The sequence below is a fragment of the Mauremys mutica genome, chromosome 5 (genome assembly GCF_020497125.1).
Source record: "Mauremys mutica isolate MM-2020 ecotype Southern chromosome 5, ASM2049712v1, whole genome shotgun sequence".
In the NCBI taxonomy this organism is placed as follows: domain Eukaryota; kingdom Metazoa; phylum Chordata; order Testudines; family Geoemydidae; genus Mauremys; species Mauremys mutica.
Genome location: NC_059076.1, coordinates 71,985,093 through 72,009,654, shown reverse-complemented (window position 1 = coordinate 72,009,654; position 24,562 = coordinate 71,985,093). Strand labels below are relative to the sequence as shown.

Below are 24,562 nucleotides of genomic sequence, written 5' to 3'. Positions count from 1 at the left end.
AGGTAAACAATTACTGAACTATTCCAACTCTCATCTTCATAAATTCTGTTCTATTCAGTATAGGCTTTTATACAGTGCTCATCATCACTGTAAACAGCCGTGTTAATCTGTATCCGCAAAAAGAAAAGGAGTACTTGTGGCACCTTAGAGACTAACAAATTTATTTGAGCATAAGCTTTCGTGGGCTACAGCACACTTCCGAAGAAAAGAAGTGGGCTGTAGCCCATGAAAGCTTATGCTCAAATAAATTTGTTAGTCTCTAAGGTGCCCCAAGTACTCCTGTTCTGTTCTTTTTGTCATCACTGTAGTGTCTGAGAGCCTTCCAGTAATGTCACTACACCTCTGTTTAATGTTTGTTCTCTCATCCCTGCCTGAGAGAGAGACTTGTGGAGTGGAGTGCAGTACCGTATGTTGGTAGGGTTTTTAAATATAAATGTACCTGTAGCTCTTTGTTTTTATATTGGAGAAGGCAAGGTCAAAGAAATGCACCTTAGACTTGGAGTGGAAGGTAGTGTGGTTTGTGATGGTCCTTCGTTCTTGGGGGAGTTCATTACACAGTCTCAGATCACCCTGGAGAAAGGTCTGTCTCAAGCACAGATGGACTTTACTTTTGTTGTTGAGAATTCCATTGTGTCAAAGGAGTGTAGTTGTTGTCTTAATCCTAGTGTTTTAGATGGCCTTTTAGATATCCTAGGGCCAGGTTATGGAGCACTTTGAAAATAAGGACGGAGACCTTGAACTTGATCCATAATTCCATGGGAAGCCGGTGTAGAGTGTAGTGGTCAGGTCTGATGTGTTTGTGATACCCTGTGTTTTTGGGGAAGGAGGGAGGGATAGCTCAGTGATTTGAGCATTGGCCTCCTAAACCCAGGGTTGTGAGTTCAATCCTTGAGGGGGCCACTTAGGGATCTGGGGCAAAATCAGTACTTGGTCCTGCTAGTGAAGGCAGGGGGCTGGACTCAATGACCTTTCAAGGTCCCTTCCAGTTCTGTGAGATAGGTATATCTCCATATATTTTTATTTTTATTTTGAGGAGATGTGCTGCAGTATTCTGAATTAGTTGGAGGCGTCATGCCCAGGTATAATGCATGGCTATAATCCATCTGAGAGGTAACAGTTATTAATAACTGAGGCCAGGTCTTTGTCTGATCTACAGATGTAGATCTTCATGATCAGTCCATTTACAGATTTATTCTTAAACATAGGCCACATCTGTTTAGTATGATATAAGCACATTTTTCCTCAATGTCCATGTGATCTTCCTTTTTGAATCTGGTGACATCCTTTTCTTTCTCTTTTTCTTATTGTTACATCTGTGCATATTTTTTGCTGTACTCTGTTATGCTATAATTATAGAAATGTAAGGGCTGGAAGAAACCTTTAAAGGTATCAAATCTGCCACCTGTGCTGAGGTAGGAATGAGTAAACCTACACCATCCCTGACAGGTGTTTGTCCAACCTGTTCTTTAAAATCTGAGTGATAGAGATGGGGAGGGGTGAAATTCCACAACCTTCCTTGGGAACCTATTCCCAACTATAAGCTATCCTTATAGTTAGAAAGGTTTTCCTAATACCTAACCTAAATCTCCCTTGCTGCAGATTAAGCCCATTACTTCTCCATGTCCACTGAAGATAGGATGTGATCAATTGATCACATCCACTTTCTAACAGATCTTAACATAGTTATCAAGTCTCCCATTAGTCATCTTTTCCTAAGACTAAATCTTTCCTCATAGGTCAAGTTTTCTAAATCTTTGATAATTTTTGTTGCTCTTATCTGGAAACACTCTCTGATTTGTCCACGTCTTTCCTAAAGTGTGACACCCAGAGTTGGACACAGTACTCCAGCTTAGGCCTCACCAGTGCTGAGTAAAACAGGACCATTATCTCCTGTGTCTTACATACAACACTCCTGTTAATACACACCAGAATGCTTAGGTTTTTTTTTGTAACTGCATAATATTGTTGACTCATACTCAATTTCTGATCCACCAGATCCTTTTCAGCAGGACTATCACCTAGCCAGTTATTCCCCATTTTCTATTTGTGCATTCAGTTCTTCTTTCCTAAGTGAAGTACTTTATACTTGCTTTTATTGAATTTCATATTGTTGATTTAAGTCCAATTTGCCAAAATCATTTTGAATTTTAATCCTGCACATCAAAGTGATTGCAACCCCTTCCACTTTGTTGTCATTATCAGATTTTATAAGCAGAGTCTCCACTCCATTATCCAATACATGAATGAACAGTCCTGGACTCAGGAACTGATTTGTTTGGGATCCCACTAGAGTCTCTCTCCCGGCCTGACAGTGAACCATTGATAAATATTCTTGGGGTATGGTCTTTCAACCAGTTGGGTATGTACTTTACAGTAATTTCATCTAGACCACATTTCCCTAGTTTATGAGAATGTCGTCATGTGTCTCTCACCTTTTTGTTTTGTTATTTCTCAGTCCTCTCCATGTCAGACACCCTTCAAAGTGGGGGCATTTCACATCTCTATAGCAACAGGATGCAGAACATATCTTGGCTCTGAACCTGGGTTTAGGACAGCCCCCCCCAGGAAAGCTCTTGAAGAGTGTCTGCCTCCAAGTAGCAAAAATAGCAGATTCACTTTTTAGCAGAGCTTGCACAGGAATCATAGAATCATAGATTATTAGGGTTGGAAGGGATCTCAGGATTATTAGGGTTGGAAGGGACTCAGGAGATCTAGTCCAACCCCCTGCTCAAAACAGGACCAATCCCCAAATGGCCCCCTCAAGGATTGAACTCACAACCCTGGGTTTAGCAGGCCAATGCTCAAACCACTGAGCTATCCCTCCCCTGAGTTGTAAAAGATTTGTAATTAAAAATTCCACACTTTCCTTAAAATTTTTAAACTTAAAAAAGCTTTCTGAGAAGGGTTTGGAGGATGGACCTCTCCCTCCCTCCTGAGTTATGGCAGACAGACAGTGACTGCAGCCAGTGTGTGGGAAGATTCATGCGGAGACGGTTTTGCAGGCCCTATGGAAGATCCTTTCATTGTGACCATACCAGAATCAATGGCATGGAGCCAGGGGTAAGATTTTCAAAGCCGTCTGCCTCTCCTGTGGACATGGGACTCCTATTCCCACAGCATGCAAAGGAAGCAGGGACCAAATATGAGAACCTTGAATCTCAGAGGAAGGCATGACTCCCTTGTTGCAACCCAAGGAAACAATTGCCTACCCCAGATGTAGGCAGGTTCTGTGTCAAGATGGTTGAAAAGGTTGCAAAGCATTCCTCTTTCCCACATGCTGTTTTTATGTGCCAGTCCTCAGCTACCATGAAACTTGCCAGTTCCTGTGACCTTCCTGATATCATTTGGCCCCAGTGGCTCTGGCTTATTCCTCTCCTGGTCTGTCAGTCCCCACGCAGCCCATACCCAGCAGCAGGGACCGTGGGATGAAGTAATTTGGATCCTCTTCCCTGGGGCAAGGGGCAAGGGTTTACCTGCTCTGCTCATTTTCCTCAGGGAGCTATATGCCTGCAGACTGTCTTTTCAGTTTCCCTGGTAATGCATTCTCTCCCTTACAAGGCCCCACTCCATTTCTCTTGGGTGGTTTGGCTCAAGGACTCATGACTGGTATCACTCACAATCAGCTCTTAAAGAGAGAGCACGAAGTCTTAAAAAAAATCTTATGAGAGAATCTCCCCTCTAGATCCTCTAAAGTTGGAGCTTTGAGTGTGATACTTCTTTCTTATCTGTGCTTCTCGGAAAAGGGGGAATGTTAACTTCACAGGTGCTCTTTTTTTTTTTTTAATGAAACAAAAATAAAACACCACCAACTTGCAAGGTTGATTTTAAAAGCCATGTAATTGTGTGAATAAAGTGGAAGGAGAATTCCCAGGCAGAATGTGCTTGTACTTGCTCTGCCTAATGTTAAGTTGGCTGCAGCCTCTTCAGTAGGGGCATAGTAATACCAGCTGAGGGAATTATTACATTCTTTGTTATCCTCTTTATAAAAACCTCTTCAAATACATTAAAAGGTTGTTATACAGAGGGTTGGTATATACGTTGTTCTCCTTAAACAAGAAGTAATGGGCTTAAATTGATTGAAGCAAGGGAGTTTTTAGGTTAGTCATTAGGAAATACCTCTTACCTGTACGAGTAGTTAAGCACTGGAACAAATTACTTAGGGAGGTTGTGGAATCTGTCATTGGAGGTTTCAAGAGCAGATTAGAGAAACACTTTTCAGGGATGGTCTAGTCCTGCCTCAGTGCTGGGGACTTGACTAGATGACCTACTGAAGCCCCTTCCATTCCTATGTTTCTGTGAATCTGGGAGCTCATGTTCAGCTGACTATCTACCATGATCCCCAAATCTTTTTCAGAGTCACGGTTTCTCAGGATAGAGTACCTCCTCATGTAATCTTAGATATATACATTGAGTTTATCAGTAATAAAACTTAGACAAACCCCCTTATATATCAAGTTAGTCTGACAATTTATTTTCCATAAACCCATGTAGATTAGCATTAATTATGTTCCCCTCCTTTAATTCTTTGAGACTTCCTCATTATCTTGCCTGATATCAGTGTCAAACTGATAAGTGTATAATTACTCTTATAATTAGTCATCCCATTAACCCTTTTTAAATATTGGCACAACATTACCTTTTTTTCTGTCTCTTCTGGAACTTTCCTGTGTTCCAAGATTTATTGGAAGTCAACAGTAATAGTCCAGCAAGCTCCTCAGCTGGCTTTCTTAAATTTATTGGATGTAAGCTTGTGCAATATTATTGATAATTTTACCATTTCCACTAGTAATGGACCAAAACCCTTGTCAGGATTCTTTTTGTTCCTAATATGTTTTTTAAAAAATCCTTCTTATTGTCCTTAACTTTGTTGTCGCAGATTTCTCCTTGTGTCCCTTTGCTTCCTTTATCAACTTTCTACAATTCCTACTTTCTGATTTGTGTTCACTACTATCAACTTTGCCTTTCTTCAATTTAGTATATATTATTATTTTATAGCTGCCTTCGCTTCCCTCTCGAACTTTTGTACTGGTGACCCCTTTCACATAGGGTGACACCCCCCCTTATAAATTAAAAACACCTTTTAATATATTTAACACCATTATAAATGCTGGCTGCAAAGTGGGGCTTGGGATGCAGGCTGACAGCTTGTGACCCCCCATATAATAACCTTGTGACCCCCTGAGGGGTCCCAACCCCCAGTTTGAGAACCCCTGCTCTAAATTGTCTTTTTTTTTTTTAAACCAATATGTCCTCCTTCAATTGTAGGGTTGCAGCTTTTCAGGCTTCTAGAAAGTGTTCCTAAACAATTCCCAATTATCATTAACATTGGAAGAAAAGACATTCAAAGCGCTGCTTCTCTCTGGCCGCTGGCTGCGTGGCTGCCCCTGCTCCTCCTGAGTCCTCCGGTCCGGGCTCGCAGGGATGCATTCCGAAAAGGGCTTTAGAGCTGCAGGCCAGGGCCCTGGGGCCCCCAAAGCCCCTGCATTCCAGGTGGCCCTGCCTGCCAGGGGCAGGGGGGCAGCTTCCCCACTCCCTCCCTCCCTCCCAGAAAGTCCTAAGTGGGACTGTTTGGTGGGGGGAAGCACTGGGAGGAAGGGAGGAGGAGGAGGCGGAGAAAAGGAACTTGTGCAATGCTCCCTTGTAAAGTCAGCCAAATGACGTTATAATGGAGCATTGCACAACTTTAAACAAGCATGTTCCCTAATGGAGCAGCGACGTATCTTCGAAACAACATTAAGCGGGAGGATGTTAAGTAAGGAGTTACTGTATGGGTAGTGTATGTCATCATAAGTATGTGGGATTTTAAAAAATTGTGGTAGTGGCACTTTTAGTTTCAATGAGAATGTCACTGTGAACACACACATCCCCTAGGTGTCTGATGGAAAAACAATGCAATCTCAGACATATTTCAGAATTGACCTCACCATCTGTATGTGCTTGGGGTGTGTAGGGACAAGAACAAGACCACCAAGAATGAAAGTAGATGAAGATACAGCCTCTTTCTTTTTTGGATCCAAAATCCTGAGACATTAGCTTCTGGCATATACAGCTTATCTGGGGACACTGTGGTTAGGAAGAATCATAAGATAATTATCGCCAACCTTCACTATAGACATGAACAGTATGTGTGATCATTTTGCTGTTAGTTTTATACCATATTAAAGTTATGAAATAATGAGATTTAGTAAATTATATTTTCTTGCTGACTGAGTAGCGCGTCAACATGCTAGTCTTTTTCAGAAATATTGCTTCCACCAAGAAGATTCTGCATAATTCAAAGTATTGTAAAGATGATTGATGACACTATAAGCTTTAGGAACAATGAAATATTTGTTGAACTCCTACTTACTGAGCAAGTACCAAAAATCTTCATCTAATAACTAGTTAGTGTTTTTATCTTGTGTTTAGGGCACTTAAGCCTTCTTGTAAAAATGTTCATTTTTAAATGGATTTTATGTTTTTATGTAAGGGTTGTTGTGGTGACTTAATTGGTTTGGAAAAACAATAAAGGTATATGATATGAATGAAATATTCTATAGTAGGTTGGAACCACATACAGTTTTTACTTTAGGAAAAATAAGGTTTTTGACTAACAAGTTGACTTACAAGTTTTCTACTTATGAGGTATGTTTTAGCACAAATGCCCTTCCTTAATTATTTAGTATAGTTGCAATTGCTGTACTACTACTTACTGTAAAGAAAAGCACAGGCAATCTGCATTCATTCAGTTGTATGATTGAGATGGTTGACTTGATATAACTTTGGGTATTCTGCTATGTCTCTAGATTAACATTAGTGTCCCATGTTCTAGGGAAATAGTTGGGTGTTAATGTTAACATACAAGTAGCTATCATAACTGCTTACATTTGTCTGCTTTTTCAGAATAGAGCTTTTTCTTAATTATAATCATTCTAGTTTTTCAGCATCTTGGTAATACAAATATCTGAATCTAATCAAATTATAAATTAAATGTATTATAATCAAGTGGAGATTGATAAAAATTAAATACCTTTTAGTCTACCATGTGTCATTTATTCCTTCAGGTGTAAAGCTGTGTGTAGAGAAAAAAATAAAGAAATAAAAATGCCAGTAGTAGTATGTTTTGTGTTGCTTTTATGAGCACTTTCATCGAACATTTTTTCTGCTTTTATAATTACATTATCCATACAAAATTTCAGATATACAGATTGAGGACATGTCTTCTCTTTCCATCCCCAAAAGTCAACTGTGTATAATATACATTGTATATGAATGAAAGCAATAGCAAAGGTAACTCACATGTTTGTGTTTGCAGAACGCAAAGTATCTTATTTCTCACTTTTAAAAAAAATCTGACAGTCCATGTACTGTCCATAAAATGGTGTAAATATTTTAGGCATTTGGGAAAAGGAAGGAGGATTTTTTAAAACTTTTTATTTATTTATTTTTGTCAATGCTGTGTCTTATCATAGCTCACAAAATGCATCAGGTACAGAAAATAAATGATGAAGTTAATTTTTTAAATAACTTCCCTTTGAAAACTATAGAAATAAAAGAAAGAAATAATGAAAAAAAGCCTTGAACACACACAAACCTGTGTGTGTGTGTGTGTGTAAAATATTATGTAAAATATATACATGTAAACACAATATATAGTACCACATCAGTTTTAAATCGGAAAAGACTAATTTTTAGCTCTTGGATTTTAGTACCTTATTCAGATTTTGCTTTCAATGTAACATTACCTACAACATTACTTTTGACTTCTGGAACTTTCCTAATATTCTAGGCCCTGCTCCACACAGGTGAACATATTTGACATTAATGTGGCACAGCACAAAGGCCCACCTATGTGTCTCTGATCAGAGACTTATTGAGTAAACTGCAAGATGCAATACTAAGGATGAAATTCTGGCCTCACTGAATTCATTGGCAAAACTCCCATTGATTTGAGTGGTCCAAGTTTTCTGTGCAAGAATTGAAGGGAAACTAAGTTGCAATCTCACCAGGCTGATATGTTACAAGTTCATCACAGAATTATATACTTAAAGTTTGTTATACGTATTCCCCAGTTCATCTGATTCATTGTTCATCATTTACATTTGAGTACTCCTTCACCTTTTATAATGAACAACTTTATATAGACAGCAGAGAGTCCTCAGTCCTGTGGCACCTTATAGACTAACAGAAGTTTTGGAGCATGAGCTTTCGTGGGTGAATACCCACTTCGTCGGATGCAACGAAGCTCATGCTCCAAAACTTCTGTTAGTCTATAAGGTGCCACAGGACTCTTTGCTGCTTTTACAGATCCAGACTAACACAGCTACCCCTCTGATATTCTATAGACAGAAAATAGAGAATTCACACTTTGATAAGGAGGAATACAACCAGAAAAACAACCATCATTTATCATTTCTGTTCAGCTTTCATAAACTTTTCTAACATTTGTTTTATTTTCTCCCATTTTTATTGCTGTATTTTTTTCCATGAATAGAACAAAGGCATGCAAACATAAGTATTCCACAGTGCAGAAATTGTTAACTTGTACAACAGTCACAACCATCAACATTAGAGTAAAGGAGTGCTTCCCACTTTAAGGTTCTGTTCTTTTTTCTTTTCCATTCCAAGGTTGGTGTGGCTCAGCATAGGATCATGAACTCAGTGTATGTGTTACAAACGTATTGTAAAAATGTTTTATTAATAACACTATGAATCAAAGACCTGTTATTCTACAACCACTTTTTTGCATCTGTGTGAAACCAAAGTTTAGTGTATTTTTTCTCTATTTCCTCACGTATGCAAATATATTTTCTCCCTTAAAGCTGTATTTGATAACTCTTTAACTTATCATGGACATATGGACAGTTGTATTATACTTTTTCCCTCTAATTGAGATTTCAGTACCCATTCCTTGGTGTTTGCTAAAAGATCTCAGCCTAGAAATTTTTGGGGAAAGGCACGTCTTTATTTCTAGTGTCATGAAAAGATCTGGCCAAGTTTGTGTGTGTGTGTGTGAGAGAGAGAAGTGGAATAGAGTTGCTGGTTGGCAATTTATTCAGCGGTTAACTAATCATAGTAAATAAACTTTATGTAGATAAACAGATTTTACTGAACATCAGAATAAGAGATTATTCTAGAAAAGGCATGAGATTGAATTGAATATACTTCTAAGATTCCGTCAGTTTTCCCAATCTTTGTCTTGTTTCTCTAGTGTCAGTGGGTACATCAAAGAATTAAGCTATTGGTATGTATTGTTGTTGTGGTTAGACATTTGGCTGCATGTGTGTGATTCCTCTGTGTGCCGCCTGGGCAAACAGCTGGCATGAGAGACCTCAATCGAACCGCCCAATAACCACAAGATTCGTTAAGGGGCAAAAGCACCTAGCCAGGTTTATTGTCAACGAAGCACAGTACTAGTATTCTTCAGACTTTACTGGATTGCTAATACATGTGTGCCTGTAATAATGAACCAGCTCAGTGAATGGCAGAACTTTCAATTTCTCCCTAGGCTAAACAAAAATATTTTCTCTGAAATACATCTTTATACCCTGATACAAACAAGTTAGTACTGCCCCTCTAACATAGTTAGTTACTGCCCCCAAAGTGGCTAATTATTACCTATTACCTTGTACATGTTGGTTTAATTAAAACATTTTTATTGTGTACTGTCATCCTGACTTTACCTTTTAGGAGGGGTCAGTGTGTTTCTGTTATTCTTGGAGAACATTTTTGTACTATCCTTGATATTGGAATGTTCTGGTTCCACTTAATATTGGGATGTTTGTGTGAGTTCTCTTTGACTAGCACTTCTTAGAAATGTGTATTTTTGCAATATCAGCCCTGTTCTTGCCAAATTCTGTAAGCAAGTTCTGCCTCATACCAGACCTCTGATACAAGGGCTTTTGTCTCAGGCTCTCTTCCTACTACAGTTGTAAATGTTATTTATTACTAAACATCTTAGTCTTACAATAAAGATGTTTGAATATTAGTTTTCACTCTCATGCACATAGGCAAATACAAATATGGTTTAATCAGGAGTCAGTCTTAATGGTTAGGCCGATTATTTGTAAAATGGAAATGAAGTGCTTGAGTGATTGGTATATTCTTTCCATCGTTGATTAACTGTATGTTGGAGAAAAATATCTCTAAGTACAACTCCTATATAATTCTGAAATGTTTAGTTATGTTATAGACTACTTTTCTATTCATGATAACTTGAGAACTTACATTAATAATGAACTTGTCAAAAGCTAGCATATTCTGGTTTATTTGATTCAATATGCTTGTTTGTTAACATTATAGAAAAAATATTTTAGATTCACATGACAATTACTGTAACATTTTATAATAAGCAGTAGTAAAACCTGCACATGGCTGTTCTATTTTCTTGCTTTTCATAATGCTATACAATATAGTAGAGGTACTTCGGCTTTAGTTAATGCTTCAAATGGTATGTGAATTCTATTGCATGCTTGCTTTCTGTTCCAAGCAAATAGTGTGTTCTCTTTTGATAACTATAACTTTTTTTTTATTTTTTTTATTGCTTGCCCCTTGCAGGAAGTAGAGGTTTGTATATATATCTCCTGTATTTTGCATTCCTTTTTTGTATGTATGCATTGATTTCTTATGTCATGTTAAATGTAGGCTGTTTTTCCCCTTCCAGGATGATTATTTCCGCACATGGAGTCCGGGTAAACCATTTGATCAAGGTAAGAAATCATCACATTAAAAATGTATTACCATTGTAAATGCTTTAAAATGTATAATATTCCTTTTTTAAAATAATAAATCTAAACCTCCATGAACTTGTGAAATCTTTTTAGTGTTACTATGGTAGATTTAAAACAGGACCATAATGGGAAGGTAGCTTGCAATTACTATATCCACAATTATTGTACCAATTATTTTTTGGGAAAACAACGGGAGGGCAGTAGTAACCTATGTAAGGTTGTTTAACACTTCCAATTACAAAAAATTGTCGAGGTTTTTTTATAATTATAACTTTTATAGAGGTCAAACACTTCCATGATTTGCAAAGGAACTTGGAAGAAGGACGGGTCTAGAGTTAGATGCTTTAGCTGTCCTTGTAAAAATCCATTCAGATTTGGCTGAGTTATAAGCAATTGAGAATCAATATTTATAGTCTTAATTATGCTCAGTAGATCTTGCCAGTGGCTTGCTGCTGAATATTTTGAACATTCCACCTGCACTGAGCATGCTTCACAGCATCTCTCTGCAATCATGGTGAGAAATGGAACCCTAGGGGTAACCACTGAGAGTCAGGTTTGTGAAGATTGCTGGATAAAAATGTTTGGGGAGCTATTTTGCCATTGTTCAGACTTGGGAAATCACTTTAAAAGTTATTGACAGTTGAGCCCTCTTGATGCTTTCTGTCGTCAAAGGACTCTGACAAGCTTGTCCAGTATATTGTAGTATAGAAAGCCTTTAATGTGGGGGAGTCCCTTCTTTAGTTTGCAAGAACAGTCCTTAGAGAGGTTGAGGATGGCGTGGATGGAGAGGAGTTGTGAGAATGCTTTAGTACAGTGATCAGTTTTTGATAATTTGAGTGAGATGCAGCAAACAAAACAGTCCAGCCATTAGACATTTTCTCCCCTTAAACTTCTTGTATGAAACCAAGGACTAGACAACTGCATATTCCCTTGTCCATCTAATCCAGTTCTCCAAAGCATGCTAGTAGGAGAGTGAGAGTGACTGTAACTTTGCTTTTTGAATTGCTAAAACAGAGCACTTCAGAGACTGGGACTTCTTTCCTGGTAGCTACAATAGCATATTCACAGTGAAGAGACTTTAGTGAGAGTTACACACAAGAGGTGGATAGAAAGAGAGGAGACTTAGAGGGGAAGAGATGATATGACAACATGGAGGGATATGCTTATTTTAAAAAAAAACGCTTCTTCCATTATATCTATTTGTGCGAGTTTAATTTCAAATGAAGTTTTTGTGATAAAAATAATTTTGTAATGAAGAGAGTTGAAGTTGAGAGACAATCATATGAATTATTTCCTAGGTGTCTGACTGGTGGGTGCTCAGGGTCTAACTGATTGCCATATTAGGGGTTGGGAAGGAATTTTCTCCCAGGTCAGATTGGCAGAAAGCCTGGGATTTTTTGCCTTCCTCTGCAGCATGATGCATGGGTCACTTGCAGATTTAAACTAGTGCAAATGGTGGATTCTCTATAACTTGAAGTTTTTTAAATCATGATTTAAGGTCTTAAGTAACTCAGCCAACGGTTATGTGTGTATTGTAGGAGTGGGTGGGTGAAGTTCTGTAGCCACACTATGGCCAGAAGGGACCATCATGATCATCTAAAGTCTGAGTTTGTGAGGTGGGTAGGAGATGAGACAGTTGCTATGGAATGAGGAATATAGGTGAGGAGGAAAGCTATATACAATAACTGAGGTAGAATGGGGGTAAGGGGGTATTGTAAAGTGTTTCTAGGAGAAAATACATATCAGACTATTTTTATTGTATGTACTTACATACACAATAGGCATACATTGTTTAACTGATAGTTACAGTAAGTGTGATTTTTTGATTAAATCCCAGTAGAAATTTGATCAAACTGTTGTCTAATTGTTAAATTTAATTTCTTAATTCTAAAAAAAATCCCCCAACCATAGCAAGCTATTTTTAATGTGCAGTACACATACAGTAAACTCAACAAGGCAAACTGAATTTTGACTGAGTAGAGGAAAATATCATTTCTAGATTCTGCAACTTTGAATGACAAGTTTCAGCTCAAGGTGATAGCATCTGATTGAAATATAAATTCCAAAAATGATTTTGCATTAGAAATACTAAAAAAAAACCTTAAGTCACTAGTGAGCATCCCTATAAAAACAACTATTTGGTTTGTTTCATAATTATTTGTAGCACAGAGTGCCACCTGATTTTAACAGGTGGGAGAGTTGATTAGATCTGCAAGGTTTCCAGACAGCATTAGAATGAAAGGGGCCTTCTGTCCATGAATTCTGTGCCACCTGTTGGGCAGGCGAAGGGAGATGATTACGGGGAGCAAGGAGCCATTATTTTAAACCTTTGCCTGGGGTTTCTCAAGCCTCTTTCCTCCATTTTAGCTGTGCAGCTCTTTAATGGTGACTGTATTACATGCTGAAATTAGATACATATAGGGTGAAATCCTGGACTGACTAAAGTCAGTGCACTGTGCAGCAGCCTGCTTATTAAGTGATGCTTCTGAGAGAGACTGCTTATATAAGCTCACAGTGATCTGTGCAGGCTGCCTGTTGCTTTCTGGGTGGATTTAAAGTGGTGGTTTTGACCTATAAAATACTAAATGGCTTGAGACATGTCTGCTCGAGAGACCATCTCTCCCATTGACACACCATCACAGTAGTGATAAATGAGGTCACTCGAGCTTGATCCCCTTTGATTTAAAAGACAGAGGGCTGATAATAGAATGTGTTTTCTGTGAAATGTTTTCCTTCTCATCTTTGGAAATGGCTCCCCAACTTACTCCAAAATAGTCTGAATTCATGAGACTTCTGGCATGCTGCAAGATGTCCTTTTTACTTAAGCCTTAGCAGGGGAGGAGTATGATTGGGGGCTGAGATTGTCCATTGGAGAATAGGGGAGTTGGTTTTCTTTAATAAATGACTTGCATCCGAAGAAGTGGGTATTCACCCACGAAAGCTCATGCTGCAAAACGTCTGTTAGTCTATAAGGTGCCACAGGATTCTTTGCTGCTTCTTTAATAAATGAATGAGTTATTGGTGGCAGTGTGCTTTAGAGAGAGAGATTGCGAGGATTGTTCTGTGAGTTTTGTTCATGTTTTCATCATATCATGGTTGCCTAAGACATTTTTCAAATAGGCACATATATTGCATAATTTAGTCATTTAAATAATTTTTCCCATTGAATTTATGAGTTTTGCAATATTTGGAGACCCAACCAGTACCCTCACTGAGTTTAATGGGCATTTATTTGAGTCCTGGATACTCATGTTCACAGAACACATTTCTGAATTTCCAAACAGGCCCAACCCAGAGTACGTTCTGGGATTATCTGTCTTGCCTTGTTTGCACTATGGCAAATTTTTGTTTCTGGAACCAGTTTTTCCTCTAAGGCAGATGAGCCTCTAGTAGTGGCCTAGTGTGTATCAACTTCAATTTGCTTTATTTGAAATGGGATTTAGATTAACAGCATTTTAAAAAAACAATCCTGTTCGTAGACTGTCAAAAAGGAAAGGAAACTTTTTTACTAGTTAAGTCACGCTATCAGTTTCCTAATTCTTTGCTATAATAAAGATCCCTAAAGAGGTGTTTTCAGAAGACACTGAGGCCTGGTCTACACTAAAAAGTTAGGTTGAAGGAAGCTGCCTTAATTCAACCTGTTAATGTATGTGTCTACACCATCAGGTCCTTTACGCCGACCTAAGTCGCCTTTAATATTGACTTCTGTAATCCACCTCTGCGAAAGGCATAGCGCTTCATTTGATTTTCATGGGTCGACTGCGAGGCAGTGCAGACACAGCATTGTGTAATTTGACTTAATTGACCTCCAGGTGGTGTCCCACAATGCTCATCTATGACCACTCTGGAGATAATTCTCAACACTGCTGCACTGCAGCCAGATACACAGGAAACAGCCTCTCCCTTGGTAAACCCCCAAGAATTGTTGATTTCCCATTTCCCGTTTCATCAGCACTGGGAGCATGCCAGCTTGTGCACAGCTGATCATGGAGACTACATGCCCCAAACGCGCTCCAGCCTGGTCTTCACAGGAGGTGGTGGTTTTCATTGCTGTATGGGGTGAAGAGTCTGTGCAGGCAGAGCTCCGATCCAGCAGAAGAAATGCTGACATCTATGCAAAGATTGCTTGTGGAATGGGGGAGAAGGGCTACATGAGGGACATGCAGCAGTGCCATGTGAAAATAAAAGAACTTCGCCAAGTGTTCCAGAAAGCAAGGGAGGCAAACAGTCATACTGGGGATGAACCCCACACATGCTGGTTCTACAACTAGCTGCATGTGATTCTCGGGGGTGACTCTACCAGCACCCCTACAAGCAATGTGGACACCTCACAGGTGTGAGTCTAGGGACAACAGAAAGGATGATATGGTGGATGATGATGAGGAGGAGAATGGAGCCAGAAAATATTTTTAACGCTGGAGCCCTGTGATTCGCAGGACATCATGGCGGCCGACAGTGATGCCAGGGAAGGCACCTCTGGTGAGTATACAGTTACAATCAAAATCCAGTTAGCAGGCAGACACATTTGGTGGTATTGCATGTTTACTGTGAAGAAAAAGTGAGGTGCTGAGGCTCTCTGCTTACAGGAGGCTGCTCTAGCCTGGCAGAGTATGGCCTCCGGAAAAGACTGTTCTTTGTGGACTGGAATAGCCTGGGAATCCTCCATGGATACCTCAAGGGAAAAAAACCCATGAAGGTACTCTGCAATCCTTTGTAGAAGGTTTCTGGGCAGGGCAGTCTTATTTCTTCCACCATGGTAGGAGACTTTCCCACGCAACTCTTGAATTAATTCTGCTGGCATCATTGTGGTACACAGCATAGCAGCATAAGGACCGGGTCTATACCTAGACTTGCAGTATCTCCTTCCTTTCCACCTCTGTTACCCTCAGGGGACTGATATCACATAGGGTCACCTATGGGAAACAAGGGAAGTTCTCATTAGAAGTGCACTTACAAGGGAAAAAAGGGCATATGGACACCCCCTCCACACACACATTCCAGATCGCCAAACCACGTGATTTTTAATGTGCCTTTCCTGTGCTTGGCATGGGTCAGCAAGTAGTTTAAAGTGGCTGATAGGGAACTGGGGCCCCACATGAGAGATTCTGCAATTTGGGAGTGAAAACACACCTCCTCTGTCCCCCATTCTTAAACAGCTTCCCGTGGTGCTATGGGACAGGCCTTTGTTTGACTAGATACCTCTGCTCCTGACATGAGCCTGCCATAAACTTCATTAAAAGTGTGGTCACCTATGACCCGGGGGGGTGGGGGGGGGAGGCTACTCACCATGGCTGGAGCAGCAAAACGGCACAGTGAACGGTTATAGAGTCTGACTGTTATGGCTTGCACCTAGTGTAATAAGGGTGGGTTTTTTTTTGTTTTGGTTTTTTTAAAATGAAAATGACCTTGCTGTGGAAACATTTTATTCATGTACAATGGCTCCTTTATTTTTTTTTTCCCCATGTCTGACAGCTGGAAATGTGTCATTTGGTATGTCATCAATACCTGAAAGCAGACTTTCGGTGATTAGAAGGAAGAGAAAGAGAACACTGGAGGACATGTTCACCAAGAAAATGAATGCCTCTGGGACAGCTGACACAGAGCTCACAGCATGGAGGATTTCACTGTCCGAGAAGTTAGACATGGACATGGAGAGCAGGAAAGGTTCCAATGAGCAAGAGCGTGTGGCACAGGATGAGATGCTTCAGATTATGAGGGACCAAGCAGACATGTTGAGGCATCTGGTTGAACTTTGCAGCAACAGAAGCAGGAGGGTAGAGTCCCTCTGCAGACTCTGGTGGACATCCAGCCAGTATTGTCTGGCACAGAATCACCCTCCTCCAAGCATTCCCTGAGGCATTGGCCATTATCTCTGAAAAATCATGGCGATTGGGGGAGGTCCCAGATGACTGGAAAAAAGCTAATGTAGTGCCCATCTTTAAAAAAGGGAAGAAGGAAGATCCAGGGAACTACAGGCCAGTCAGTCTCACCTCAGTCCCTGGAAAAATCATGGAACAGGTCCTCAAGGAATCAATTCTGAACCACTTAAAGGAGGGGAAAGTGATCAGGAACAGTCAGCATGGATTCACCAAGGGCAAGTCATGCCTGACTAACCTAATTGCCTTCTATGATGAGATAACCGGCTCTGTGGATGAGGGGAAAGCAGTGGATGTGCTATTTCTGGACTTTAGCAAAGCTTTTGATACAGTCTCCCACAGTATTCTTGCCAGCAAGTTAAAGAAGTATGGGCTGGATGAATGGACGGTAAGGTGGATAGAAAACTGGCTAGATGGTCGGGCTCAACGGGTAGTGATCAATGGTTCCATGTCTAGTTGGCAGCCGGTATCAAGTGGAGTGCCCCAAGGGTCGGTGCTGGGGCCGGTTTTGTTCAATATCTTCATTAACGATCTGGAGGATGGTGTGGACTGCACCCTTAGCAAGTTTGCAGATGACACTAAACTGGGAGGAGTGGTTGATACACTGGAGGGTAGGGATAGGATACAGAGGGACCTAGACAAATTAGAGGATTGGGCCAAAAGAAATATGATGAGGTTCAACAAGGACAAGTGCAGAGTCCTGCACTTAGGACGGAAGAATCCCATGCACTGCTACAGACTAGGGACTGAATGGCTGGGCAGCAGTTCTGCAGAAAAGGACCTAGGGGTTACGGTGGACGAAAAGCTGAATATGAGTCAACAGTGTGCCCTTGTGGCCAAGAAGGCTAATGGCATTTTGGGTTGTATAAGTAGGGGCATTTCCAGCAGATCGAGGGACGTGATCATTCCCCTCTATTCAGCACTGGTGAGGCCTCATTTGGAGTACTGTGTCCAGTTTTGGGCCCCACACTACAAGAAGGATGTGGATAAATTGGAGAGAGTCCAGCGGAGGGCAACAAAAATGATTAGGGGGCTGGAGCACATGAGGAGAGGCTGAGGGAACTGAGATTGTTTAGCCTGCAGAAGAGAAGAATGAGGGGGGATTTGATAGTGGCTTTCAACTACCTGAAAGGGGGTTCCAAAGAGGATGGATCTAGACTGTTCTCAGTAGTAGAAGATGACAGAACAAGGAGTAATGGTCTCAAGTTGCAGAGGGGGGAGGTTTAGGTTGGACATTAGGAAAAACTTTTTCACTAGTAGGGTGGTGAAGAACTGGAATGGGTTACCTAGGGAGGTGGTGGAATCTCCTTCCTTAGAGGTTTTTAAGGTCAGGCTTGACAAAGCCCTGGCTGGGATGATTTAGTTGGGTTTGGTCCTGCTTTGAGCAGGGGGTTGGACTAGATGACCTCCTGAGGTCCCTTCCAACCCTGAGATTCTATGATTCTATGATGGGTGAAAAGTCCATTATCCTTTTCGCTTAACTCGGGGAGAATACAAGGAACAGAAAGTGCCCATTCACAGATCTTTGATGGTCTGGAATGCGGTATTATGTTACACAGCTGAAAATGTTTCTCCCATTCCAACTTTACAAGCCCTTTTTCCCAAGGTTACCTTTTTTATTCCTGTTTTCCTTCTTTATTTATGTTAAAGTAAATGGATTGGAGAAATAAATGTTCTTTATTGAGTAGAAGCAGTGGGCTTGGGTGGGAGATTGGCTTTACAGGGACAGTGATACAAGCCAGATGAAGGTTTGGGGCAGCACAGTGCAGACAAGCAGCTCACATTACTGTGACTCGTTATTGAAATGGCTTTTCAAAGCCTTGTGGATACGCATCACCCCTTGCTGTGCTCTTCTTATCACCCTGGTGTCTGGCTGCTCAAAAATAGTTGCCATGCGATCTGTCTCAACTGCCCACCCTGGTGGAAAATTTCCACACTTTTTTCAGATATTATGGAGCACACAGCAGGCAGCTATAACCATAGGGCTGTTCTCTTCTTAAGGTCCAACCTTGTTAGTAAACTTCCCTAGCACCCCTTCAAATGATCAAAGGCACAATCAACCACCATTCTGTACTTGCTTAGCCTATAGTTGAACTGTTCCTTACTGCTGTCCAGAAGGCCAGTGTATGGTTTTATGAGCCATGGGAGCAAGGTGTAGGCTGGGTCCCCCAGGATAATTATAGGCATCTCAATGTCATCAATGTTCATTTTGTGGTCTGGAAAGAGAGTCCCGGATTGCAGCTTTTTGAACAGCCACGAGTTACTAAAAATGTTTGCATCATGAATGTTTCCTGACCATCCTATGTGGATGTTGGTGAAACTCTTCCTGTCATCCACTAGCACTTGCAACACCATTGAAAAGTATCCCTTTCAGTTTATGTACTCTTTGGCAAGGTGGTCTGGTGCCAAGATGGGCATATACATGCCATCTATTGCCCCACTACAATTAGGAAACCCCATCATGGCAAAACCATCCACTATGTCCCATAGGTGCCAATTTTCCCTGGCGCCAATGGGTGCTCGTGCCCCCTGGCACCACCCTGACACCACCCTTTCCCTTCCCCAAAATGCCCGCCCCAACACCGCCCTCTCCCTGCCCCTATTGGACCCTTTCCCCCAATCCCCATCCCGGCCCCGCCTCTTCTCCGAGCGTGCCATGTTCTCTTGTTGTACCAATATAATAAAAACCAGCAGGATCTTATTAAGAGGGATAAGGCAAAGATGCCACATTTATTGTAAATACCATAACAAAACAAAAGACAATGTTTTCCTACTTGTTTCTATTACTACTTATTCCTTATACACACACACACACATATTCATTCACACAATCATTCATTCAGGTTCTGTATAGATGTTATAGTTACCAGCCTAGATGTTGCTCATGCCAAGTTACTGGCCAGGTATCTTGGTCATGAGGATGGAGCCGAGTCTGTGTCAGATGCATCTGATGCTCCTGGAGGTTGGTATCAGAACCATAGACTCAAAGTCCTCAGTCTTTAGAGTCCAGTTTTATAGGGATTTTTCCCTATGTTAGTTCATAGGAGTTGCCTCATTCTGCTGTTGCTAAATCAATCAGCAGATGGCTGGCTCCATTCTGTCAGATGCTTGTTTTTCCTTCCTTTGAGGTGTGGTGGGTCATCTGGTTGATCCCACTTGACACCTTCTTCAGCCAACACTGAATTCTTCAGACTGGTAACTCCCTAACCATTCAGTCACATACATTCTCTATCTTAATCACATCTATTTCACTGTCTCTTTGCTTTTTGGGGTGTTACCAATTTATGTGAGACTCCCTGTCTTTTAACAATCAAAGATAAAGTGAGATGAAAACTTACAGAGGGTGGGGGGGTCTCTATTTATACACTATAACAGCTACTGTTTTGGCTTACTTAGAGATAATTAATGTTTAACAAGTTTTATACAAAGTATTTCTTTGAGCTTAACAAGTTTTATACCAAGTATCTCTTTGAGCAGGGTTCACACAGACACAGCTGGTGGCTTGCAAGTTAGAGGCTAAATGTTGGGAATCACAAATTTACTTCTAACATAAACCTTAAGTTATAAAGTATTAATTAACAATAAATCAATAAATCATTTCTCATATAAACCATGTTTAATATAAACCTTCTTTAATATCCCTACACTCTCCCCCCCTCCGCCCCCGGCAAGCACTGGGAGGGAGTGGGGAAAAGCAGGACTCAGTGTGCTCAGGGGAGGAGGTGGAGGTGAGCTGAGATGGGGAGCTGTCAGTGGGTGCAGAATACCCACCAATTTTTCCCCATGGGTGCTCCAGCCCCAGAGCACCCACGGAGTCAGCGCCTATGCTATGTACTGCACATTTCTCAGACTCACTACCCTTCATAGCAGAAGTCGATTAATGGCCCTGCACATTTGGAACACAGCAGCTCCCACAGTTGATTTACCTACTCCAAATTGATTCCCCACTGACCGGTAACTGTCTGGTGTTGCAAGCTGCCAAATAGCGATTGCCACTCACTTCCCCACTGAGAGAGCAGCTCTCGTTTTTGTGTTGCTGAACTGCAGGGCAGAGGAAAAGCTCTGAACAAGGTTCCTGGAGATCTTCCGCATTCAAAAGTTCTGCAGCTACTGCTCGTCATCCCATACCTGCAAAACGATGCAGTCCCACCAGTCAGTGCTTGTTTCATGGGACCAGAAATGGCGCTCAGAGTGAAGTTTCTCATGACTGTAAGCAGCAACTGTGATTTTTTTTTTCAAAGGCTTGCAGCAGGGCTCCTTGTAGGACATCACTATGTTCCGCATGGTGGACCCTACTTCAGCTCTGGAAATACTGCAGGAGAAGGTGCGAAGTGTTCGAGATTCTCACTGCAAGAGTGCACAACTGAGCAGACTCCATGCTTCTGGCGTTATGGCATACACACACCGGTTTTAAGGCGCAAAAAACTCTGGACTGTTTGCCATTGAGCACAGTGCATCATGGGATGCTGACACAATGTTCCCATTCTCCCCTGTGACAATGTTTTGGTCCCATGAGTCATTGCACAAATTTTCCAAAACACACTGCAGCAAGTTCACTTTGGGATAGCAAAACACTTTGGGATAGCAAAACACTTTGGGATAGCTACCCACAATGTACTGCTTTGTGCATCAGTGCAGGCATTGCTAGTGAGGATGCACTCCATCAAGATAATGAGCCTGGTGTGCCATGCACAATCGACTTAATTCGGAGGCTTGACGTCGAATTAGATAAAGTCGACTTAATTTTGTAGGGTAGACAAGCATAATGCAGTGGACAGACATGTGAGTGAAGTAGAAACAATGGCCATTTTCTATAGGCCATAGTCATTTCCTTAGCCTTATTGGATTAGGAATCAGCTGTACCCTTTAACCATTAACTGCCTCTTCTGTGTTAAAGCAGTTTTGTGGAGTCGTCATATGTTGAGGTTGGTCGCTCTATTTTGAAATCAAGCACGTGCTTGTGGCCTAGGACAAAAGAACTTCCAGTTGTGGGAGAGCATCGAAAACAGACCAAAGTTTATCAGGATTGGACTACGCTGGTGCGGTGTAAACCTTGGCTCACTTGGAAGATTTCCTGGGAGGCAGCGTGGGTCGGTGGAATCGCAGCCTTAAAGGTCAATGTAAATGCAGAAGAAGTGTGTTCCTTTTGGGTTGTTGCAATATCAAGGACACTGGTTGATGCTCTTGCTTCTCCTGGGGATAAACGTAAGGAAAGACCATACCCAGACCATCACGTGTGTTCTTGACCAGCCAACTGCCCCCAAAGAAGCCTGCTTTACGGAATGAGGCAGAACCAACATCATCTGGTCCCTTAAATGTAGTTTCTGATTTTTATGCTCCTAAAACCAAGGAAGCTGAAGAGCAGATCCATTTTCTTTTTAAGTAACATTTTCTTGTTTTTAATTTGAATATAGTGGCAGGGGATGACCTGCACTAATATCACTGATTTTTTTCTAACCTTTTTTCAAGGTCTGATTGTGGAGTGTGGATGTCTTAGTACCATGTGCACAAATTGGTATTAAAAAAGGCACCATTAATTCAATACCAACACAGATTCTAATGAAATCCTACCCCAGCTCAGAGTGTAACCCTGGCTTCTTTAATGTGTCAGCCTTAAATTACTCTGCCCACAAAGAGAAACTGAGTTGTTGATCACCACTGTATTGAAAGTAGATAAGCTGAGTAAAAGGGGAGCAAACTGAGTATGTCAGTCAATCAGCAGCGCTTTGAAGAGTATAGTAATATTTCAAGGGCTTAGAAAGAAACGACACCTCCTTGAGTGTTTGGGTTTGATATGTGTACAGTTCATCATATGTTGATACACCCACATCTTGAATACTGCATGCAGATGTGGTCACCCATCTCAAAAAAAGATACTGGAATTTGAAAAGGTTCAGAAAAGGGCAACAAAAATTATTAGGGGCATGGAACAGCTTCCATACAAGGAGACTTTTCAGGTTGGAAAAGAGAGAACCAAAGTGTGTGTGTGGGGAGGGGTATGATAGAAGTGATATAATAGAATCATAGAATATCAGGAGGTCATCGAGTCCAACCCCCTGCTCAAAGCAGGACCAATCCCCAACTAAATCATCCCAGCCAGGGCTTTGTCAAGCCTGATCTAAAGTTCTCTATCAATTCTTAATTCTACTAGTATATGAGCAAAAATAAAGCAGTCCAGTATAGGGCAACAACTTTAAAGTGACATTCATGGATTTTCTATTATCTTTGAAAAATTAAATGAGCCCTGGACTTTCATTTAGATTCATCTACCAAGGATGAATGGTGTGTAAAAAGTAAATAAGGGAGTGTTATTTACTCCTTCTCATAACACAAGAACTAGGGGTCACCAAATGAAATTAATAAGCAGCAGATTTAAAACAAACAAAAGGAAGTATTTCTTCACACAACGAACAGTCAACCTGTGGAACTCTTTGCCAGAGGATGTTGTGAAAGCCACAACTATAACAGGGTTAAAAAAAGAACTAGATACATTCATGGAGAATAGATCCATCAATGGCTATTAGCCAGGATGGGCAGGAATGGTGTCCCTTGCCTCTGTTGCCAGAGGCTGGGAATGGGCAATGGGATGGATCACTTGATGATTACCTGTTCTGTTCATTCCCTCCAAAGCACCTGGCATTGGTCAGTGTGGAAGACAGTATACTGGGCTAGATGGAACTTTGGTCTGACCCAGTATAGCTGTTCTTTTGTTCTTAGTTCTTAGTTGTTAGTTTTGTTCTTAGTTCTTAGTTGTTATTTGTTCAGTTTCACATTTGCTTGATCAGTCTCTGGTTTATATTTATGATTTGTATTAAAACTTGTTTCTCTCTCAGAACTGCAATATGGCCAAACAATCTGCAAAGAGCATTTGTGGGCCACTGGACTGACTCCTGAACTAAAACCATATTATCTTAACGTTCCTTAGCTAGTAAATATTTTAATTGCTGTACCTGCATATCTCTGCTTGCTACTACCATCTATTACTCAAGTGAAAAATAACATTAAAAGGGGAAATGCATCTTCCTCAGTGTGGCATGTGAGTTGCATGCTTAGAACAATTATTTTATCCACATCATACTGTGTGATCTGTAATTGAAAGAACAACAATGGCATTAGCTGGGGAAGGCACTTTTAATAAGTAACAGTGCTCCAACATTAGCTTTAACAGATTAATGAAGAGAAAATTGCTTAAATACTAAACAATTTATTGTATATAGATTCAGGGGATATTTTTACCTGCCAATACACCACTTTTCAATTTCCCTATGGCAAGCTTGTTACATTCTTTGTCAGGTAATTAACTTGGGCAGTAAATGCCCAATCTGAATTTTCACTGATACTGGGTTAGGGAGTCTGTTGAAAGAAGCAATATTTTTCTTAAGAACTAGCTAGAAAGGTTTTCTGTACTCTCGTCATATTGAGGTCATGCAGACATTTCCAATTAACTAGGTACTTCTACATTATTATTGTTTTTCTAGAGTGAAAGTGACAATACTAGTGAATAGATCCAGGAATAATAGACCGGTAAAGTACAAGCTTCCTTAAAAAATCCCCACCATATCATCTGTGTTGTAGGAATAAACTTTCCTCTGACTTGTGAATTCTGGAGGTTGGTGTCTTGTGTTGAAAAAAATGTTTACAAGAGGTTGAGACTATAACATTCTTTTAAATTTGCTCTTTTTAATTTGAATTCAGCTCTTCAGATGTGAAAGGCTACTGCATTTGGCCCTCTAATCTCATATTGTGTTGGAACAGCCACTCAAACTATAAAGATATGGAAATATTACAAATGTCTGCTTAAAAGTGAATTTTATAGTCATGAAAGGTGTCAAAAGTTGAGGTCTCCTATGGATCCCTGTATGTATCAATAGAACAAGTACAGCAGCAATGGTAGCAGCACAACTTTTCCCCCTACTGTCACATGCAGTTGGAGAGGTTACAGCAGAAGACTGTAAAGTCTTTTTGAAGTGATAATTA

At 40.6% G+C, this 24,562-nt stretch overlaps 1 protein-coding gene across 7 annotated transcripts in view; it reads left to right on the top strand.

Annotated features, from left to right (window-relative positions):
* The window catches only part of SPOCK3 (SPARC (osteonectin), cwcv and kazal like domains proteoglycan 3), a 379,532-nt gene that overhangs the window by 132,068 nt on the left and 222,902 nt on the right, over positions 1-24,562 (top strand). For 5 of the 7 annotated variants that reach the window (XM_045020001.1, XM_045020003.1, XM_045020005.1 and 2 more), the window contains exons 3-4: positions 10,537-10,545; positions 10,643-10,688. In XM_045020001.1, the coding sequence (XP_044875936.1) occupies positions 10,537-10,545; positions 10,643-10,688 (55 nt within the window). The remainder of the gene's footprint in view (positions 1-10,536; positions 10,546-10,642; positions 10,689-24,562) is intronic. The other 2 variants (XM_045020004.1, XM_045020006.1) reach the window with 1 other exon arrangement.